The sequence below is a fragment of the Nicotiana sylvestris genome, chromosome 2, assembly GCF_000393655.2.
Source record: "Nicotiana sylvestris chromosome 2, ASM39365v2, whole genome shotgun sequence".
NCBI lineage: Eukaryota > Viridiplantae > Streptophyta > Magnoliopsida > Solanales > Solanaceae > Nicotiana > Nicotiana sylvestris.
In genome coordinates, this window is record NC_091058.1 from 92,815,130 (window position 1) to 92,835,764 (window position 20,635).

Consider the following 20,635-nt stretch of genomic DNA (forward strand, 5'->3'; position numbering starts at 1 on the left):
CTCGTCCATCTGGTAGTGACGATGACGACGATGATGATGATGATATGGACGATTAGTTTTTCTTTTTGTTATTTATATTTATTTTGTTATTTATGTAGTTTAATTTATCTTTTTTGATGTTTAATGAAATATTCAGTTTTTGTTTTAAGTTTTTTCTGCGTTTTTTTTAATATTAATTCTATTCAAAGTCGAAAAATAGCAGAGGAAATGAACTATATAAGTTCAGCAGGAATTAACAAAAACTAATCTGAATATTAAGCATTTTTTGGTATGAAGTTTTTTCAAAAAATCATAATAAAATACACAGTGCTTGATGAAAACTTCAAGCATGAACTAAAAATTCTTTTTAAACTTAGAAAATAACATAACAATTAACAAAAACTTATCCGAAAATTACATATTGCACGATAAAATATTAAGCATTTTTAGCAGACGAACTAAAAAAACTTCAGCATACAAAAAATTATATGAAAAATGTTTTACATATTCCTGAAAACATAAGCATTTTTTGGTATGAAGTTTTTCCAAAAAATGATAATAAAATACATAGTGCGGGAGGAAAACTTCAGCTCCATCAGCCGAAGTTTTTATAGATTAACTAAAGAACTTCAGCACATGTGCTGAAGTTTTTTGTGCAATATGAAATTTTAATTTATGTTTTATTTTTTACCTAGTGTAGGAGGAAAACTTCAGTTCCTCCTGCTGAAGTTTGTAAATATTAACTAAAAAACTTCAGCACCTATGCCGAAGTTTTTTGTGCAATATGAAATTTTAATTGATGTTTTTTTTCCAGAGTGTAATAGGAAAACTTCAGCTTCTCCTGCTGAAGTTTGTAAATATTAACTAAAAAACTTCAGCACCTATGCCGAAGTTTTTTGTGCAATATGAAATTTTAATTGATATTTTTTTTACGCAGTGTAATAGAAAAACTTCAGCTCCTCCTGTTGAAGTTTTTAAATATTAACTAAAAAACTTCGGCACCTATGCCGAAGTTTTTTGCGCATAGGTGTTTTAAATATTCAAACACTCATAATATTTTAATATAATTTTTTCTTCGTTGTGTTATTTGCCTGCTCGTTTTGCTGAATTTTTTAGATATGAACTAAATAACTTCAGTTTGTTTCAGCATATTTGTCGGATTAGAATGTTAGAATTCATCGTCAAATAGATTTAGAATGCAAATTTAGCATATCAGTGAAGTTCGTCAAACAACTTCAATCAATCAATCAGAAAACATGTAATTCAAAAACTATTTTGAATTCTGAAGATGAATTTGAATACTTATAATGTATTTTGTAATTTTGAATTTGGAATTTGAATCTGGTTCAAATCTGGTTTGCGAGAGGCGATCTCAGGAGAGACGGACTGATGGAGGAGATACGAAGAAGATCTGGAATTTGATTTTGGGTATGCTTGATGCATCTTTTATATGTTTTGGAAAGGGTATAATAGTCATATTATTACGGATTTTTGGTTAGTTGGTTAAATCAATAGTTTTTAAAAATAGGGTATAGGTTAAAAGGTGGCATAAAAATAGGGTACGGCGCAAATTGCCCTAATTTAAGTGATCCTCAACAGCGTAGTGAAATTGGCCTTGGATCCTATAGTCCATGAGAGTACTAGATTCAATTACATGTATATTTACTAGTACCAGTTACCTTAATTGATGCATTTATTTAACATACGGATTCACAGGCTGCAAATATTGCAGTAAACTTGAGTGGGCAAACAGTGCATATACAGATTGAGAGATGTAACTATATCAAGCTGTGTTCCCAATGCCGCCCTCAACAAACTGCTTCATTAGTACAGCACATAAAAAAACCCAGACCCGGAATAGTAAAAGGCTCGCTACCGAGTAACAATAACAGCATTGATATATACTTTATTGTACTCCATGCCAAAAAACCAACGCTTAAACAGTTGATTAATTTGTTACCACAATAGCAAACAAATCAGGTATTCAAAGCGTCTATTGTACTAGATTGTGGAGTTGAATGATTCTGATTTAATTGGAACAAAAGAAAATGACCAAAAAAAGATTGAATTGATCTGATAGCCAAAATGAGAACTAAAACATCCTCATACCACTACCAGAAACTCTCCAAAACTTCCCTCTACGAGTGATATAGATGCAGGTCTACAAAATACATAAACATAAACTTGCGAGGAGACAGACTGATCCAGAAGTTGGCTTTCTAAGCTTATCACTGAATGTTTGAGGACTTGTTAAGGATAACACCTTCATATTTGACCTGGAACCACTTCATCGCATCCTCCTTTGTGACTCTGTGTTGAATCCCAACTCGAGACTTGCACCTGCGGCGACGGGCAACACGGTATCCAGGACGCTCCAATACAACATAGAAGTCCATGCCATAAATACCAGTTGACGGATCATATCTGTGAAACAGATGACAAAACTTAAGGAGCGGAAAGACATTTTATAGATAAGAAGTCGCAGATGCATAAGCTTCGAGGTTAATATAGCAAGACCACAGCAACCATAAGGAAGAAAACAAGAGAGCAATATGAGAAGAATTGTTTCTCAATAGTCTAGTTCCATTTTTATGCAGTTCAGAAAAAAGAGTCAACAACAATATTCTTGTTTTACACTGTGAAAAGGAAGACCAGCTACAGACCACCTCATAAGCAACAGCAGCTAAATATGTAAATCGTGAAAGCTATAGAGAGATACTACAAGATGATCCTTACTTAATTCCAAGATCAATGTGCTCCTGAATACCAAACCCAAAGCAGCCAGTCTCACTGAAGTTCCTTCTCAACAACTCATATTCCTTAACTTTCAATCCACTCTCAAGTAGCTGCATAGCTTTCTCCCCTCTGACAGTTACATAGCAAGCTATCTTTTCATTACGCCTGATTCCGAAAGACCGCACAGTATACCTTGCTGTTAATAAGAACCAAGCAAGCACGCAAGAGATTAAATAGTTTTATTGATAAAGCAGGGGAAATCTGAGATAAATACAATATCAGTTAAAGAGTCAATAAAAAAAGTAACAAAACAAATCACTGGAAATTCCATTCACCAGCTATATAACCAGTATCAATGTATGAACAATAGCAGGACACTAGTTAGTTATCCATAATACGTCACAATATCAAATTGTGAGTAACACTGGCTTCAACCAACATCTACCAAAAATTATTTGCATGCCTTGCAGCTAAAAGAAACATATCCAGTATAATTACAAAAAAATCAACCAAATAAGCTAGTAGTTGTTCAAGGTCTAGTCTAACTGCAGAAAAAAAGGGCCTTGTCTACATGCATATAGGTCGAATTAAAAATAGATTACTCCCCATTACCTGACATCTGAACTGCCATTGGTCGATCAAACAACTAAGCCGCAATGCGAAAACTAATTGGGTTCGGCTATATGAAATTTTTGCATTCATTTCTTTCTATTAAACATTTAAACTAAAACTGATAGAAAAATTAATGCAAAACTAAAACAAACTCCCGGACAAGCAACATGTTCTTCGCGCAGCGCTAATATTTCCCAGAACCGACAATGTACTCAATAAAAATGTGCCAATTAGATAATATTCAAGAACTTTACCCTTGGAGAAAACAGGGGATTGGCCGCTAAGCTGCTCCAGGACCTTAAGCATCAAAACGGAAGCAGCCTCAATTTTAGTTTCAACATTAAAAAACGAAAAAACAAAAAGAAATTACGGAAAAAGGGTCACACCTTAGCTGCTCTGGTGAGACGATCTCCGCTCTCACCGACGGAGATATTGAGAACGAGCTTCTGGACCTTGATTTCTCTCATGGGGTTGCTCAATTTCTTCTCTGAAGCCTGCAAAACCAAAAATGCTATTAATTTAAAAGTCACATATATACATATTTTTTTGGCACATATATACATATGATTAAACATTAATACTCATGAAACAGAAATGTCTGAGAGATAGATACCATGGCGCTTCCGCTGGAAGATGTTACAGCAGCAGTAGCTGGGAGAGTTGTTGGGGTACTGAGATGGCGGAAAAAAGCCCTAATCGTAACTAACTTAATAAATGGTACGATATGGGCCGCAGCTTGCGTCGGGTTGTGGCCATTTTCAGAATATGTTGGTAAAAAAGAAAAAAGAAAATATCTACTAAATTACATCCCGAAAATGAACGTTTGTCCACCAAAAAATTAATGGCCATGTTATAAAATAAAAGCAATGCACTAAAATGTAAATAAGAAGAGATATAAAGAAGCAAGAAGTTTTTTCTTCTTTCACTTTGGTGTATCTTTCTATTGCAATTATATAGCCTTTTATAGGCATAAAAAGTAAAGATGATGGACATAAAGTAGGAGATTTAATTTTTAAGCTATTCACAACATGGACATCTAATGTAGCATCCAATGCACAAATTATTTATAACACTCCCCCTTGGATGTCCATGTAAGATAATGTGCCTCGTTAAGAACTTACAAAAAAATATTGGGATGTACATAGTTATTTATAATATGCATTGCTTACTGCCTCATTAAAAACCTTATCAGGAAGCCCCAGTGGGACAAAACCTTGGTTAAGGAAAAGAGTGCAGCATGTAGTTACTCCCCCTGATGAAAAATCACTTAATGTCTCGACGACGCATTCCAATCTTATATATCAGCTTTTCAAATATTGAGGTCGGTAATGCCTTAGTGAACGGATTAGCCAAATTATCACTTGAACAAACTTGTTGTACATCTATTTCACTATTCTTCTGAAGATCATGAGTGAAAAAGAATTTCGGTGAAATGTGTTTTGTTCTATCTCCTTTGATATATCCTCCTTCCAATTGAGCTATGCATGCATCATTGTCTTCATACAATATTGTTGGAATATTCTCTTTCGAAGAAAGGCCACATGTTTGCCGAATGTGTTGAGTTATCGATCTCAACCAAATGCATTCTCGACTTGCTTCGTGAATGGCTATTATCTCTGCATGATTTGAAGAAGTAGCAATCATATTTTGTTTTGTCGAACGTCATGATATGGTTGTACCTCCACTTGTAAATAAATAGCCCGTCTGAGATCGACCTTTGTGTGGATCAGACAAATATCTTGCATTTGCATAACCAATCAATGATGGCTTGGATTCATTTGAATGAAATAAACCCATATCAATGGTCCCTTAGAGGTATCTGAATATATGTTTAATACCATTTCAGTGTCTTTGTGTTGGCGAAGAACTAAATCTTGCCAATAAGCTTACTGAGAAAGCTATATCTGGTCGGAAATTATTGGCAAAATACATTAATGCCCCAATTGTACTAAGATATGGTACTTCGGCACCAAGAAGCTCTTCATCATTTTCATGAGGTCGGAATGGATCTTTCTTTATATCAAGTGATCTCACAACCATCAGGGTACTCAATGGATGTGCTTTATCCATATAGAATCGCTTTAAATTTTTTCGGTGTATGTTGATTGATGGACAAATATTCCATCTTTCATATACTCAATTTGTAGACCAAGACAAAATTTTGTCTTTCCAAGATCTTTCATTTCAAATTCTTTCTTCAAACAGTCTACTATTTTTGGAAACTCCCCAGGAGTTCCAATGATATTTAAATCATCAACATACACGGCGATTATAACAAATTTAGATCCAGACCTTTTTATAAAGACACAAGGACAAATTGGATCATTCCTGTACCCTTCTTTCAATAGGTATTCACTCAAGCGATTGTACCACATACGACCTGATTGTTTCAATCCGTATAAAGATTTATGAAGCTTTATTGAACAAGTTTCTCGAAAACTTTTATATGCATCTGGTACTTTAAATCCCTCAGGTACTTTCATAAAAATTTCTTTGTCTAATGATAGCATCCACTACAGGAGAATATGTCTCCATATAATCAATTCCAGGCCTTTGGGAAAATCCGTGTGCCACAAGTCGCGCTTTATATCTAACGACTTCATTTTTATCATTTCGTTTCCGCACAAAACCCCATTTATACCCTACTAGCTTTATGCCTTCAGGTGTTCGAACTATGGGTCCGAAGACTTAACGTTTTCCAAGTGAAGTTAACTCTGCCTACATAGCGTCTTTCCATTTTGGCCAATCATTTCTCTGTCTACATTCATTGACAGATTTTGGTTTAAGATCCTCATCTTGTTTCATTATTCAACAGCAACATTATAAGCAAAAATGTTATCGATAAAAATATTATTTCGGTTCCATCTTTTCCCGGTTGAGACGTAACTTATTGATATCTCTTCATTCTCATTATTTTCAGGTACCTGGACCTCCCTAAGGTCTTATCATTTGTTACGTCTTTGGCTCTTCTTGAGCCACTATCTTTGTGTTATGTTCACTTTGATCACTTGCTCATTTTCTTCTTCGAAGATTTTTATCTTTAGAACCGATTGGTCTACCACGTTTCAAGCATGACTTAGACTCATTTGCTTTAATTAATTATCTGGACGAGATATCAACTCGAATTGGAGCATTAGCAGCTGGAATATGTGACTTAGTCACCCTTGGTAGGTCAGTGAATGCATCTGGCAATTGATTTGCAATATTTTGCAAATGAATAATCTTTTGAACCTCTTGTTCACATTGATTTGTTCGAGGATCTAAATGGGATAATGATAATGCATTCCAATCTATCTTCTTTTTCAGTTGCTTATTTTCTCCCCTAATATTAGATATACTGATTCATCAAAATGACAATCAAAAAATCTTACTGTAAATAAATCTCCAGTCATCGGCTCTAGATATTTTATAATAGAAGGAGATTCATATCCAACATATATCCCCAACCTTCTTTGAGGACCCATCTTTGTGCGTTGTGGTGGAGCAATTGGAACATATATCGCACAACCAAAGATCCTAAGATGGGAAATATTTGGCTCCTGACCAAAAGCCAATTGCAATGGGGAGACTTTATGATAACTTGTGGGCCTTATCCGCACAAGTGCTGCTGCGTGCAAAATAGCATGACCCCATACTGAAATGGGAAGTTTTGTTCTCATAAGCATTGGTCTAGCAATTAATTGGAGGCGTTTGATCAATGATTCTGCTAGACCATTTTGTGTATGAACATGAGCAACCGGATGCTCAATTGTTATCCCAGTTGAAATACAATAATCATTAAAGGCTTGGGATGTAAACTCACCAGCATTATCAAGACGAATTGTCTTAATTGCATAATCTGGAAATTGTGCTCTTAGCTTTATTATTTGAGCCAACAATCTCGCAAATGCCATATTGCGAGTTGATAGTAAGCACACATGTGACCATCTTGTAGATGCATCTACCAAAACCATATAATATTTGAATGGTCTATATGGAGGGTGAATGGACCCACATATATCATCTTGTATACGTTCCAGAAATGCAGGGGATTCCATCCTAACTTTAATAGTTGATGGTCTAATAATTAATTTTCCTTGAGAACATGCAGCACAAGAGAATTCCTTAAATTGAAGAATCTTCTGATTCTTCATTGCATGTCCATGTGAATTCTCAATTATTTTACGCATCATATTAGAACCAGGATGGCCCAACCGGTCATGCCAAATAATAAAATTATCTTGATTAGTAAACTTCTCGTTTACTACGGCATGTGTTTCAATCCTGCTAATACTTGTGTAGTATAAGCCGGAGGAAAGAGCAGGTAACATTTCAAGCACATATTTCTTACCGGACATTATTGTAGTAATATAAAGATATTCAATCTTTTCATCATTTGTAGTCTCAATATGATAGCCATTTTGGCGAATATCTTTGAAACTTAATAAGTTTCTTTGAGATTTACTACAATATAGTGCTTCATCAATAGCCAAATTTGTTCCTCCTGGTAGTAATAAATTGGCTCTTCCAGAACCTTCAATTAATCTTGTACTACCGGATATTGTATTAACATTCGCTTCTTTTATTACCAAATAAGAGAAATATCTCTTATCTTTTAGAATAGTGTGTGTTGCAGCATTATCCAGAAGACATTTATTATCTTTATTAATCTTGAGTCCAACTGAAGACTGGAGAATTTTCATACCCTTCATAAAAAAAAAACAAAAAATACATCATAAGAAATATGAAAGACAAACAAAAAAATATTAAGAAATACATTAGGAATGTAGAAACTAGCAACACATGATGCATTAGGAAAATACACTCAAGAAAAATAAACTAGTTGCAAACATAAAAATAACAACTTTTATAACTTCATTCCCCAGTAAGATGATCAGTTCTTCAGTCAATATCCTCAAAGAAGTCTCCAGCTTCTAAATGAGTAATATTTGTTAGGCCTCCAAAATCATCATCTTTATATGCAAGATGTGCCTTAGAATCATATTTGTTTGAGGGACCTGCTTCATCATCATTATTTTAAAAGGTTAAGTGTGCCTTCACATTATTTTCTTTTTTTCTGAGGGAGGCTTGATGAAGTTTGACAAAATGATTTGGCGCACGACAAATGCGTGCCCAATGACCATTCATACCACATCGGTGACACATACTAGTTTTACTTTTTGAATGATTAATTTGAGAACCCTTATTGTTTTCCAATTTATTTCCACCATAATGACGATAATTGTTTCGTCCCCTGCCACGTCCACGTTTACGACCATGTCCATGACCACAATAATTTTTTTGTTTTCTTTCAAACTTATCATATGCTGCTACAACATTCACTTTCGGAAATGGAGCTGACCCAGTGAGACGGGCTTCATGATTTTTCATTAATAGAGTATTATTCTGCTCTGCAACAAGTAGGCATGTGATTAACTCAAAATATTTCTTAAAACCTTTTTCACGGTATTGTTGTTGTAGCACCACATTTGAAGCGTGAAAAGTAGAAAATGTTTTTTCCAACTAGTCCTCATCTATGATAGTGTCTCCACATAATTTTAATAGAGAACTTACTTTAAAGATATCAAAATTATACTCACTTACGGTTTTAAAATCATGCAGCCTTAAATGTATCCACTCATACCGAGCTTTCGGTAATACCGTAAGTTTTAGGTGGTCATACCGATCCTTCAAATTAATCCATAATTCAAGTGGATCTTTTACGGTTAAATATTCAGTTTTTAACCCTTCATGTAGATGATGACGAATGAAAATCACGACCTTCGCTTTATCCTGATTTGATACTTCATTTCCTTGTATAATAGTATTTCCAAGACCTTTAGCGTCAAGGTGAATTTCAGCATCAAGGACCCATGATAAATAGTTCCTCCCGGTGATGTCAAGTTCCACAAATTCAAGTTTTGATAAATTTGACATAGTGAAAAATTAATAAATATGGCTCAACTTAGCGGGAGTTAAGAATGAAATTAGAGCTTTGTGCTGATAACGTGTTATAAAATAAAAGCAATGCAATAAAATGTAAATAAGAAGAGATAGAAAGAAGGAGGAAGTCTTTTCTTCTTTCACTTTGGTGTATCTTTCCATTGCAATTACATAGCCTTTTATAGGCATAAAAAGTAAAAATGATGGACATAAAATAGGAGATTTAATCTTTAAGCTATTCACAACATGGACATCCAATGTAGCATCCAATGTACAAACTATTTATAACAGTCCAAATATTCTTTGATTATATATTGGACTGAAGTTTCGATGATTCTCAAGTTGAAAAGTTTATCACTTTTTTTACGTAAATAATATTTTTCCTTCATAAAATTGTATTATTTTTTCAAGTAAAATATAAGTCCAAATACAATTTTATTTTTTCAAACACTTTTTTCAACTTAATTCAAATACTATTTTCTTTCAATCTCACATTTTTAGTAGGTCAATTAGTTAGCTATTTTTAATTTGGTAGTGAGAATTCCCTACACTATAATTTCCCCCCTATTTTTTCCTTTTTCCCTCCACTATTATAATAAAAATATTTTAAAAATTATCCTAAAAAGTCAGTTACATAATTTATCTATGTGCCATCTTTTGCCACCCATTATCATTCACATAGAAATTAGCATCCCATCTCGATCCATGTCTCAATTTTATTACGTAAATATTTTTTATTTTTTTAATTTTAACTTTGACTTTTTTTTAACTTTGAAACAAATTTGAAGGATGACTTTATAAGTAATTCTTATAAATAAAAAATTCACCAAACACAAAATTAAATAACTTCACATATCCCCTAATTATTTTCTCATTTCCATGAACCAAATAACCAGCCCTTAAATTATAAAAATAATTAACAAATTTGATCCAAAGTGAGTATTTCCGTGTAAAACCAACGGTGCAAAAAAACAAGGAAATACTCAACTCCCATCTTTCCATCGATGACAAGCTCATTCCCAAATCAGGAAACACTAACTTTGGACCAAACTTGTTCACTTTTTGATACTTTGAGGATGTAATTCACCTTTAGGTATACTTTAGGATGTTTTCTGCTAAAACTCGTCGAAAGTCTTTTGAAATTTCAGGTGGTGTTGCTACCGGGGCTTTTCATTTGGATCGGATATCCGAAATCCAAACCAGATTAAAATTTTAAATTTCGGATCGGATTAATATTGATATATTTTAATCCGATCCGAAATTCGAAATTAATAGGGCATATATAAATACTACACTTTAATTTCGGATAGTCGTTACTTACTTTACATCAAACTCCAAGTTATTACCTTTACAGTTGCTAGATTTAGCTATATTGACACTATAATACTCTCATAACTGCATAAACATCAATTTTTCTTAATGTATTGCCTTTTTTACAAAGAAAATATATATATTAGTTAACTTTGAGGCATAATAATAGATTCGAAATTCGATCCGATCCAAACTTTAAAATCCGATACAATCCGATATAATTCGGATCGGATTCGGATTGCATTTTTTAGAATTGGAATCCGAAATGCACTAAATCTGATCCCATCCGTGCACAGCCCTACTTGCTACCGGCAGCAACTGTTTCTGGCAAAGAGAGCTGTTTGAAATTTCTTCTCATTTCTTGCTTGATAGCCGTCTGGTTAAGGCTATTGATTATTTTTGACCCATTTTTTCTGCTCCATTGAAACAGAGTTCATTGTATTTAAGGTATTTATTCTTTCCAGTTATGGGTTATTTTTGTGTGCCAATAGGTGATTTTGTGTTTGCAATTTTGTTTTTTCATATGCATTGATCATTTTATGCATTTTATATGTTCTCATCAGAATTAATTATTCAGAATAACGAATTTCAAACAGCGATTTCATATTGCACTGTGTCATGTCAGCTTGAACAGAAAGGATGCTTATTATAAAGGAAGATGTTATTCTTTTGTACTTTATAAAAACGTTTGATATCTGCGAAGTATTTGTCTGATAATTTTTAGTCAAAAAATGCTCAACTGTTCTTCAAAAAATTCTTACTTTTACTCGAAAAATGCTTCAGATATCAGGTTTAAGCTGTTGGATTAGATGTGGAGCATCAAAGATAAATTATCAACAAGGTTAATGAATGTTTGCGTGGCATCTCTTTGTAAAGCCAAACAATTGGAGAAAGCTGAAGCTGTTATAGTTGATGCAATAATAATTGGAGTACAACCAGATGTTGTCACTTACAACACATTGATTGCTGCATATTGCCGCTTTGTTGGCATAGATGCTGGTTATTCCGTCCTGCATAGGATGAAGGAGGCTGGAATTAACCCTAACGTTATTACGTATAACACTTTGATTGCTGGAGCTACAAGATATTGCCTGTTGTCTCGATGTCTTGATCTGTTTGATGAAATGCTTGAGATGAGTATTCTTCCTGATATTTGGAGTTACAACACATTAATGCATTGCTTCTTAAAATTGGGAAAGCCAGATGAAGCGTACAGGGTTTTTCAAGATATTCTTTTAAAAGATATTTCTGTTCATCCAGCAACATTCAATATTCTAATTAATGGTCTTTGTATGAATGGATATACGGAGAATGCCCTAATGTTATTTAGGAGCTTAAAGCGTCATGGATTTATCCCTCAGTTAGTAACTTACAACATTCTTATTCATGGGTTGTGCAAGTCAAGACGAGGAAAAGCTGCAAGAGAGTTCCTCACCGAATTGGTCGAATCGGGTCATATCCCGAATGCCATCACTTATACGACAATAATGAAATGTTGCTTCAGATGTAAACAATTTGAAGAAGGCCTTAAAATTTTTGCGGAGATGAGAAGGAAAGGATACACGTATGATACCTTTGCTTACTGTACAGTGGCAAGTATGTTACTTAAAACTGGGAGGATAACTGAGGCCAGCGAGTACCTGGGCTATATTATTACAAGTGGCTTTAGCCTTGATACTGTGTCTTTTAATACCATTGTTAATCTATATTGTAAGGAAGGTCAGCTGGATAATGCTTATAAGTTGTTATACGAGGCAGAAAAAGAAGGTTTGGAATCTGACAAGTACACCCATGCTATCTTGATTGATGGCTTGTGCAGGACTGGCAATTTCAAAGAGGCCCTGCAACATTTGAACAGTATGAGTATGATGGGTTTTGATTCTAACTTGGTCGCATGGAATTCTTTTATCAACGGGTTGTGTAAAGCTGGTCACTTTGATCATGCTTTGCAGATGTTTGAGTCAATGGATGTGAAAGATTCTGTTACTTACTCTACCATAGTGCACGGTCTTTGCAAAGCTGGGAGGTTTCGTGCTGCATCTAAGTTACTACTATCGTGTATTAGAGGTGGCATGAGAATTCTTAAATCAGACAAACGATTTGTTGTTGATGGTCTTCGTAGTTCTGGACTTTCGCAGGAAGCAAGGAAGGTCCAGTCTAAAATTCGATTGGCTAAGATACTGCATTATTAATAAGGAATGGTGATAAACTCTGTCACTGAAGTTTTAACCTTATTTGACTGGCTAAGATTCTGCATTATAATGATTTGTGGAAGCTGAAAAATCTTAGAAATTAAAGTGGCTTTAAAGTTTAAACATCTGCATTCTGTGCTGGCAAGAGCCAAGAATTCATCTTCCAAATTGGAATTTCCCATTTCTCCCGCCAAAGCTTGTGAGTTTGTGATTCGAAATTGTCAGTATGGGAAGCTGAACTGAACAACACCTCCATTCTATTCCCTCAAATTTTTCTACGTCGGCTTCAGTACCACAGGTTTTGTTCCTAAATTCAACTTGAGATGTTCTATTTTCTCCGTCCAATTTCACCAATAAACCCTTATACTAAGTTAGGGTTATCAAGACTAATTTTTTTTCTTTTCAGTTTTACTGTTTTTTCCTAATTTTTTGGAATTTGGTTTCAGATAGAGACGCTCTATGTGAAGCTCTACAGCAAATATACGAAGATCGAGGTTTTGGGGGTTTTTCCTTAACCGTTTCTGTTTATTTTTATTGCTGCTGAGTGAAAAAAGTTAGTATCTTTTCCTGTTTACTATTATTGATTTGCGAGACCTTAAAATTTCAGTTGATGAATCTTTTGTCATGGTCTAAAACATTGCTTGTTCTAGTTCTACAGATTGCATGGCCATGTTGATAGGTGGTCTATCCATGCTTACAGGGGTCTTTCTAATCTCATCCTATTGCATGCGTAGATGCTGGAGGCGTTTTATTCAATGGATATACCTAATAAAACACATTATGCAATTACTTGCTAACATAAAAGTGAACTAGGAACAAAGTGTAAGGCAATGTGATTTACTAAAATTCTTATGATTAGTTTGTAGATTTCCATGGTATGTTTTTTCAGGTATCCCTAGGTTTTCTTCTGACTGTGTGCTTCTTCCTTATAGTGTGTGCTTTTCATATCTATTATTTTCCCATACCTCCATTCATCTCACCACAGTTTTGTAATTTTTTCCTAATTCCAGTCAGGTTTACTTTATGTACCTCAGCATCTATATATCGCGTTTATCACTTAATTGACAGTATTATGATTGTTTGCAGATAGTGGAAAGAAAAATCAGACGCCACTTGCAATAGGTATTGTCTTTAGTTCTAATTTTATAGTACAACTGACATGGTCAAATGCCTTGAGAAGTGTAAAGTACAGATACAATAGAGAAATCTCTCTTGTATTGTATTTAAGAAGTAACAAGTATATATACAAGTACATAGAGCCCTAACTATGGAAAGAATAAAAAAGGAAATCCTATAAATCTGCTGTGAATGCCTATAATTATGCTAGCTATGTATATTACATAAGATTATGTCTACATTCAGATTATGTCTACATTCATTATCTAACACTCCCCCTCAAGCTGGAGCATAGATATTGATTATGCCCAGCTTGTTACAAAGGTAATCAACTCGAATTCCATTCAACGCCTTTGTGAACAAATCAGCCGGTTGCTTTCCTGTCTTCACGTAGCCATTGGAGATCAAGTTCTCCTGAATCTTCTCACGAATAAAATGGCAGTCAACTTCAATATGCTTAGTTCTTTCGTGATACACCGGATTTGAAGCAATATGGAGGGCAACTTGATTGTCACACCAGAGTTTTGCTGGTATTGGATGCTCTAACCCAATTTCAGTCAGCAGATGATGTATCCACATAATCTCACATGTAAACTGTGACATAGCTCTATACTCGGATTCTGCACTGGATCGAGATACAACATTTTGCTTCTTGCTCCTCCATGATACCAGGTTTCCTCCAACAAAGACACAATAACCTGTAGTATATCTTCTATCAATTTTCAATCTAGCCCAGTCAGCATCTACAAAACACTCAATACGAGTATGATTGTGACTGCTATATAATATGCCAAGTCCAGGAGCTCCTTTTAAGTAATACAAAATCTGTTCCAAAGCTGCCCAATGTTTGACCGCTGGTGCAGACATGAACTGGCTAACAACACTTACCGCAAAAGCAATATCTGGACGAGTCACAGTGAAGTAGTTTAAGTTTCCAACTAACCTCCTGTATCTCTCTTGATCGTCAAAAGGATCACCATCATCTTTCATAAGATGCATATTAGGAACCATTGGAGTACTGCAAGGTTTAGCTGCCAACTTTTCAGTTTTTGCAAGCAAGTCAAGAATGTACTTTCTCTGAGACAAAAGAATTCCCTTCTTGCTTCTATTTACTTCTACTCCCAAAAAGTATTTCAATTGGCCCAAGTCCTTTGTATGAAACCTAGTATGTAGAAAAGACTTGAGGGAAGAAATCCCCGCATAGTCACTTCCTGTGATAACAATATCATCAACATATACAACAAGGAGAATAGTGCCAGCTGCTGATTTCCGATAGAAGACTGAGTGATCGCACTTACTCATTTTCAACCCAAACTCCTGAACTACCTCACTGAACTTGCCAAACCAAGCTCGTGGACTCTGCTTCAATCCATACAAGGACTTCTTCAAATGACAGACTTCCCCATACTCCCCCTGAGCAACAAAACCGGGTGGTTGCTCCATATACACTTCCTCCTAAAGATCACCATGAAGGAATGCATTCTTTATATCCAACTGATGTAAAGGCCAATTCTCGGACGCAGCTAGGGAAATAAATAAGCGGACATAAGTGAGTTTGGCAACCAGGGAGAAGGTGTCAGAATAATCCACCCCATAAGTCTGAGCATACCCTTTCGCTACAAGTCTGGCCTTAAGTCTTGCCACATAACCATCTGGATTAACTTTACCTGTAAAGACCCACTTGCATCCCACTGGTTTCTTTCCCTTTGGTAAATCTACCAAATCCCATATGTGGTTATCCTCTAAAGCATGTATTTCCTCAAGCATTGCATCAGAATATCTGGGATGATTCAAAGCCTCCTTTACTGTTTTGGGTACGGAGATGGAGTCTAGAGAAGCAATCATAGATCTAGACGTAGAGGATAAGTGGTCATAGGAAACAAAGTTAGCAATAGAATATGTCGATTTGCAAGTACGTGTACCTTTGCGAAGAGCAATAGGAAGGTCAAGGTTATCTAGAGGATTAGGCAAAGGAGGATCAGATGATGCAGGAACTGGTGCGGGACATATATCATTTGTCTCTCGCCTTCGCGAATAAACTTGAACAATTGGAGGTTTTGCTAACACAGTTGGAGCAGGTGCTGAAGGCATAATAGTCGATTGGTGCTCAATAGAAGAACTGGGAGATCGAAGAGTATCATCTGATTGTTCTGTCAAAGTACGAGTAACCTGATATACTAGCCACTCATCTTCCTCCCCCTGGCTTATAGAAATGGGAGGTGCATAGAAGAATGGTATAGTCTCTGAAAATACTACATCAGTTGACACTAAATATTTGCCAAGTTCAGTAGAATAACATCGATAACCCTTCTGAAGGCGAGAATAACCCAGGAAAACACATTTCACAGCCTTGGGATCCAACTTGGTAAGAGATGGTCGAACATCTCGAACATAACATGTGCTTCCAAAAACCTTAGGTTCCACCAGAAATAATGACTTGTTTGGAAAAAGAACACTATAAGGCACATTACCATCGAGTACACTAGATGGCATGCGATTAATCAGAAAACAAGCCGTAGAAACCGCATCAACCCAGAACTGTTTAGGAACCTTCATTTGGAACAAAAGTGCTCGAGCTGTCTCAAGTAGATGCCTATTCTTCCTCGCAACAACTCCATTTTGAGAGGGTGTATCAACTGTCATGGGCGGCTTTCCAGCCATGCCCCATGACCCCTTGGGCGCGCCCCGTGGCGTCCTAGCAAGCCTTCCAATGCCTAGCGCCACGGACGGCCCCGTGGTCTTGGCCGCGCCAAGTGACAAGCGCGCATGTGCCTCTGTCGCCCCACCGATATCCCTCGCCAGCGCCCAACCGCAGGCAGATGCCAACAGCGCCGCGCGCGCAGACAATGCCGCGCGCGCAGATCCTGATGCCAAAGACTATGCTGCCGACAACGGCCATGTTTTCTGCCTTATAGCAAACTAAGTCTTTTTCATTGTAAATATAGAGTAGTTTTATTCCATGTAATTTCATTATGTTTCTCTAGCTTAATCAAGTCTAGTCTTGTAGCTTTGGATTATTTTTTTTAAGCATTATTAAGGGGGACCAAACAATCAAAACTTTCTAGCAAGCAAACAATTCTCTGTACTGGTGTCTCTCCCCCTCGACACCGCATTTCCTTTCTGTAATAGCTTTCATTAATGCAATCAAGCTTTCTTTCATTCTCAATTCTCATTCCTGTTCTCTCAATTTCTCTTGACATTGGTTTTCCCGTACGGCACTGACAATCTAGTCTAGCGTACGGAGGGGACCTCAGTTGGCGGACAGCAACTGCACTGACATCAGTTGCTTAGCCTTACGTCGCCCTTCCAAGGAATCTCAGGAAGGCGCCGCGTAACAGTTGGTATCAGAGCCTAGGCTCGACATCGGACGAGGGAACGCATTGCCATTACCACCATTTCTGACCATGGTGAATCATGGGGACCGCATTGCGGCCCTTGAACAGACGGTTGACGGATTACTGCCCATCATGGATACGGTGCCTGAACTAAGAACCAGCCTAGGGCAAAGGTTGGATGACCTGGACCGCAGGGTGCTCCAGGCCGAAGTTGACATAGAAAACATCAGTCGTGACTCCGAGGGAGATCGGCAAACGGCAGCCACAGAGGCAGCCGAAATTTTTGGCAAATTCGAGGGACTCCAACAGGAGCGTGCCGAGGATTTAGCTTACAGGGCACAAGAGGCAGATAGGGTGACTGCCATGCAACAAACTATTGACGACTTGACAGACAAGCTCAATGTTGTCAATGCTGCCTTACAGGGCCTACTGCGAGGCGGTGGAAACCAGGTCGGGGGCGCTGCAAACCCCACCTCCGCGACACAAAAATTGAAAATTCCTGAGCCAAAGCCATACAGTGGAGCTAGGAATGCCAAGGAAGTGGAGAACTTCATTTTTGATGTCGAACAATATTTTGATGCTGTTGGGGGCCTAGAAGAAGCCAAGAAGGTAGCAACTGCTGCCATGTATCTTCAGGGCGATGCTAAACTCTGGTGGCGGGTGAAGTACGAAGCCATCAGGGCCGGTGAAGATGCTCTCGAGACATGGGCAGAACTGAAGGCAACCATACGCCTACAGTTCTTCCCCGAAAATGTTGAATACAATGCAAGGAGAAAGCTACGGGAGCTCCGCCAGACCAAATCAGTGGGGGACTACGTGTGGGAATTCTCCACGCTCATGCTAAACATACGCGACATGGGGGACAAAGACAAGCTCTTTACCTTCTTGGAAGGGTTGAAACCTTATGCCCTGTGGAGCTACAAAGACAAAGGGTAGTTACCCTGCCCAAGGCGATCCAAGCAGCTGAATGCCTTGGGGACTATCAAATGGAAGCTCGGAAGGATAGGCCTCAGCCGCTTGCCCGAGCGGGATTCAAAGGGGGCCAGCCTAGCAATGGTGGCCCTAGCAGAAGTGGGGGAGATCAGAGCTTAACCAAATCTAAGGCTCCCTCCTCAGGCAGCAACACTACTGCGTCAAACAACAATGACCGGGGGAGAAAGCCTCCCTCAGGATGCCGTCATTGCGGCAGACCATTGGAACAATGAGTGCCCACATGCACAGATAATGCCCATCAGGCTTTTGATGATGGACTGATGACGACTCAGACGATGCGGATCAGACTGAACCAGTAGGTGCCTTCAATGCAATTGTTGGCTCCATTTTTGAGGCATTAGCGGAGACCAGTGCTGATATCCATAAGAAGGACCCATGTCCAGTCACCAAGAAAGGGAAAAAGAAGGCAGATGAGGAGACTCCTCTTAAACAAGAGAGGACCTTAATGTTCGTTGAGATGAAGGTGAATGGCAAGCCCATTCAGGCTATGATGGACACAGGTGCTACCCACAACTACTTAGCCTCGACTCAGGTGGAGCGCCTTGGTCTAATTGTAGGGAAATGTAGAGGCCGTGTCAAGGCTAGCAACTCACCTCCCCAGCCAGTGGGTGGAATAGCCAAAGAGGTACCAGTGAAGCTTGGCCCTTACGAAGGAAAATTCAACCTGCGAGTGGTTATCATAGATGACTTCGAGTTGATAGTTGGGTTGGAATTCCTAAGGCAAACCAACACCATGCATGTCCCATTTGCAGACATGCTACTGATGATTGGAACCAATAGGGCCAAGCCCTGCATTATCCCATGCATGCCCATGAAGATGGCCGTTGAGAACATCTCGGCCTTGTAGTTGAAGAAGGGGTCAAAAGGAATGAACCTACGCTCCTGGCAACCCTTTGCATTGAAGATATAGAACGCTCCTCGGGTCCCATTCCTGAACCCGTGAATGAGCTACTACTGAGTTTGAAGATGTCATGCCACAAGACATGCCAAAGCGGCTCCTGCCTAGGCGCACTGTGGACCATGAAATTGAGTTGGTGCCAGGCTCGAAGCCACCTGCCCGGGCGCCTTATAGAATGTCACAACCCTAACTCACCGAGCTTCGGAGACAATTGACGGAAATGCTAGATACAGGGATCATTGTACCCTCCAAGTCCCTATACGAGTCCTCTGTTCTATTCCAAAAGAAACATGATGGCAGCATGCGACTCCGTGTGGATTATCGAGCTCTAAACAAAATCACTGTGAAGAACAAGTACCCTATTCCGCTAATGGCAGACTTGTTCGATAGATTAGGTGGTGCGATGGTGTTCACCAAGATAGACCTGAAGATAGGTTATTGGCAAGTTCAGATTGCATAGGGTGATGAACACAAGAGGACTTGTGTGACAAGATATGGGTCGTACGACTTCGTGGTTATGCCGTTCGGCTTGACTAACGCCCCAGCTACGTTTTGCACCTTGATGAACCAAGTTTTCCGAGAGTACATTGTTGAATTCGCGGTGGTCTACTTGGATGACATTGTGGCATATAGCCAAACATTGGAAGAACACCTGGTGCACTTGCGGAAGGTCCTAGCTCGATTGCGGGAGCATGAACTATATGCGAAGCTATCTAAGTGCTCCTTTGCTCAAAAGCAAATTGACTTCCTCGGACATGTCATCGAGGAAGGGCGGATCAAGATGGACCAGCAGAAGATTCAGGCAATCACAGATTGGCCGCCGCCTAAGGATATCCACGCCTTGAGGGCGTTCCTTGGTCTATGCAATTTCTATCGGCGATTTGTGAAAAACTACTCCCTCATTGCAGTACCATCAACAGAACTCCTCAAGAAGGTCACGCCTTGGGATTGGGGACCCAGGCGAGCGGAGGCCTTCAACGCATTGAAAGCGGCTATGTCTAGTAGCCCCGTCTTGGCCCTCTCTGATCTGGCCAAGCCATTCGAGGTACAAACAGATGCATCCGACTATGCCCTCGGCGGAATCTTGCTACAAGAAGGGCATCCTGTAGCGTACGAGAGTCGGAAGCTGAAGGATGCAGAGCGGCGCTATGCCGCCCATGAGAAAGAATTATTGGCTGTCGTCCATTGCTTGCGCCTCTGGAGGCACTATCTGCTGGGGACCCCATTCGTGGTCAAGACAGTCAACACAGCTGTTAGCCATTCCATGACCCAGCCGAAGTTGAATGGTCGACATGCTAGGTAGCAGGAACTACTAGCTGAATTCCACTTCAACTTGGAGTACCGAAGTGGGAAGACCAATCATGTTGCTGATGCACTCAGTCGGAGAGTTGATTTAGCATCGGTGTGCCTACTCGCCACCCTAAGGGGGAGCGAAGTAGCCACCTCCATCAAGGACCAGATACAGGATCTACTCATCAAGGATCCTGCTGCACAGTATTTGTTTGATTTGGTAGGACAGGGCAAGACTCACCAGTTCTACA

The 20,635-nt window shown here is 38.4% G+C and overlaps 2 protein-coding genes across 2 annotated transcripts; one reads left to right on the plus strand and one right to left on the minus strand.

Moving 5' to 3' along the window:
- Positions 1-1,960: 1,960 nt before the first annotated feature.
- Positions 1,961-4,056, minus strand: LOC104217841 (large ribosomal subunit protein uL5z-like). The gene is made up of 5 exons (XM_009768172.2): positions 3,941-4,056; positions 3,714-3,821; positions 3,582-3,624; positions 2,716-2,911; positions 1,961-2,403 (listed from the first exon to the last, which is right to left on the minus strand). Exons 1-5 carry the CDS (start codon positions 3,941-3,943, stop codon positions 2,208-2,210), a joined length of 546 nt encoding a protein of 181 aa, XP_009766474.1. The 5' UTR covers positions 3,944-4,056; the 3' UTR covers positions 1,961-2,207.
- A 7,313-nt stretch (positions 4,057-11,369) lies between these two features.
- LOC104217842 (putative pentatricopeptide repeat-containing protein At4g17915) lies at positions 11,370-12,752 on the plus strand. Its single transcript, XM_009768175.2, has one exon. The coding sequence runs from the start codon at positions 11,370-11,372 to the stop codon at positions 12,750-12,752; it is 1,383 nt and encodes a 460-aa protein (XP_009766477.1).
- The last annotated feature ends 7,883 nt before the right edge of the window (positions 12,753-20,635 follow it).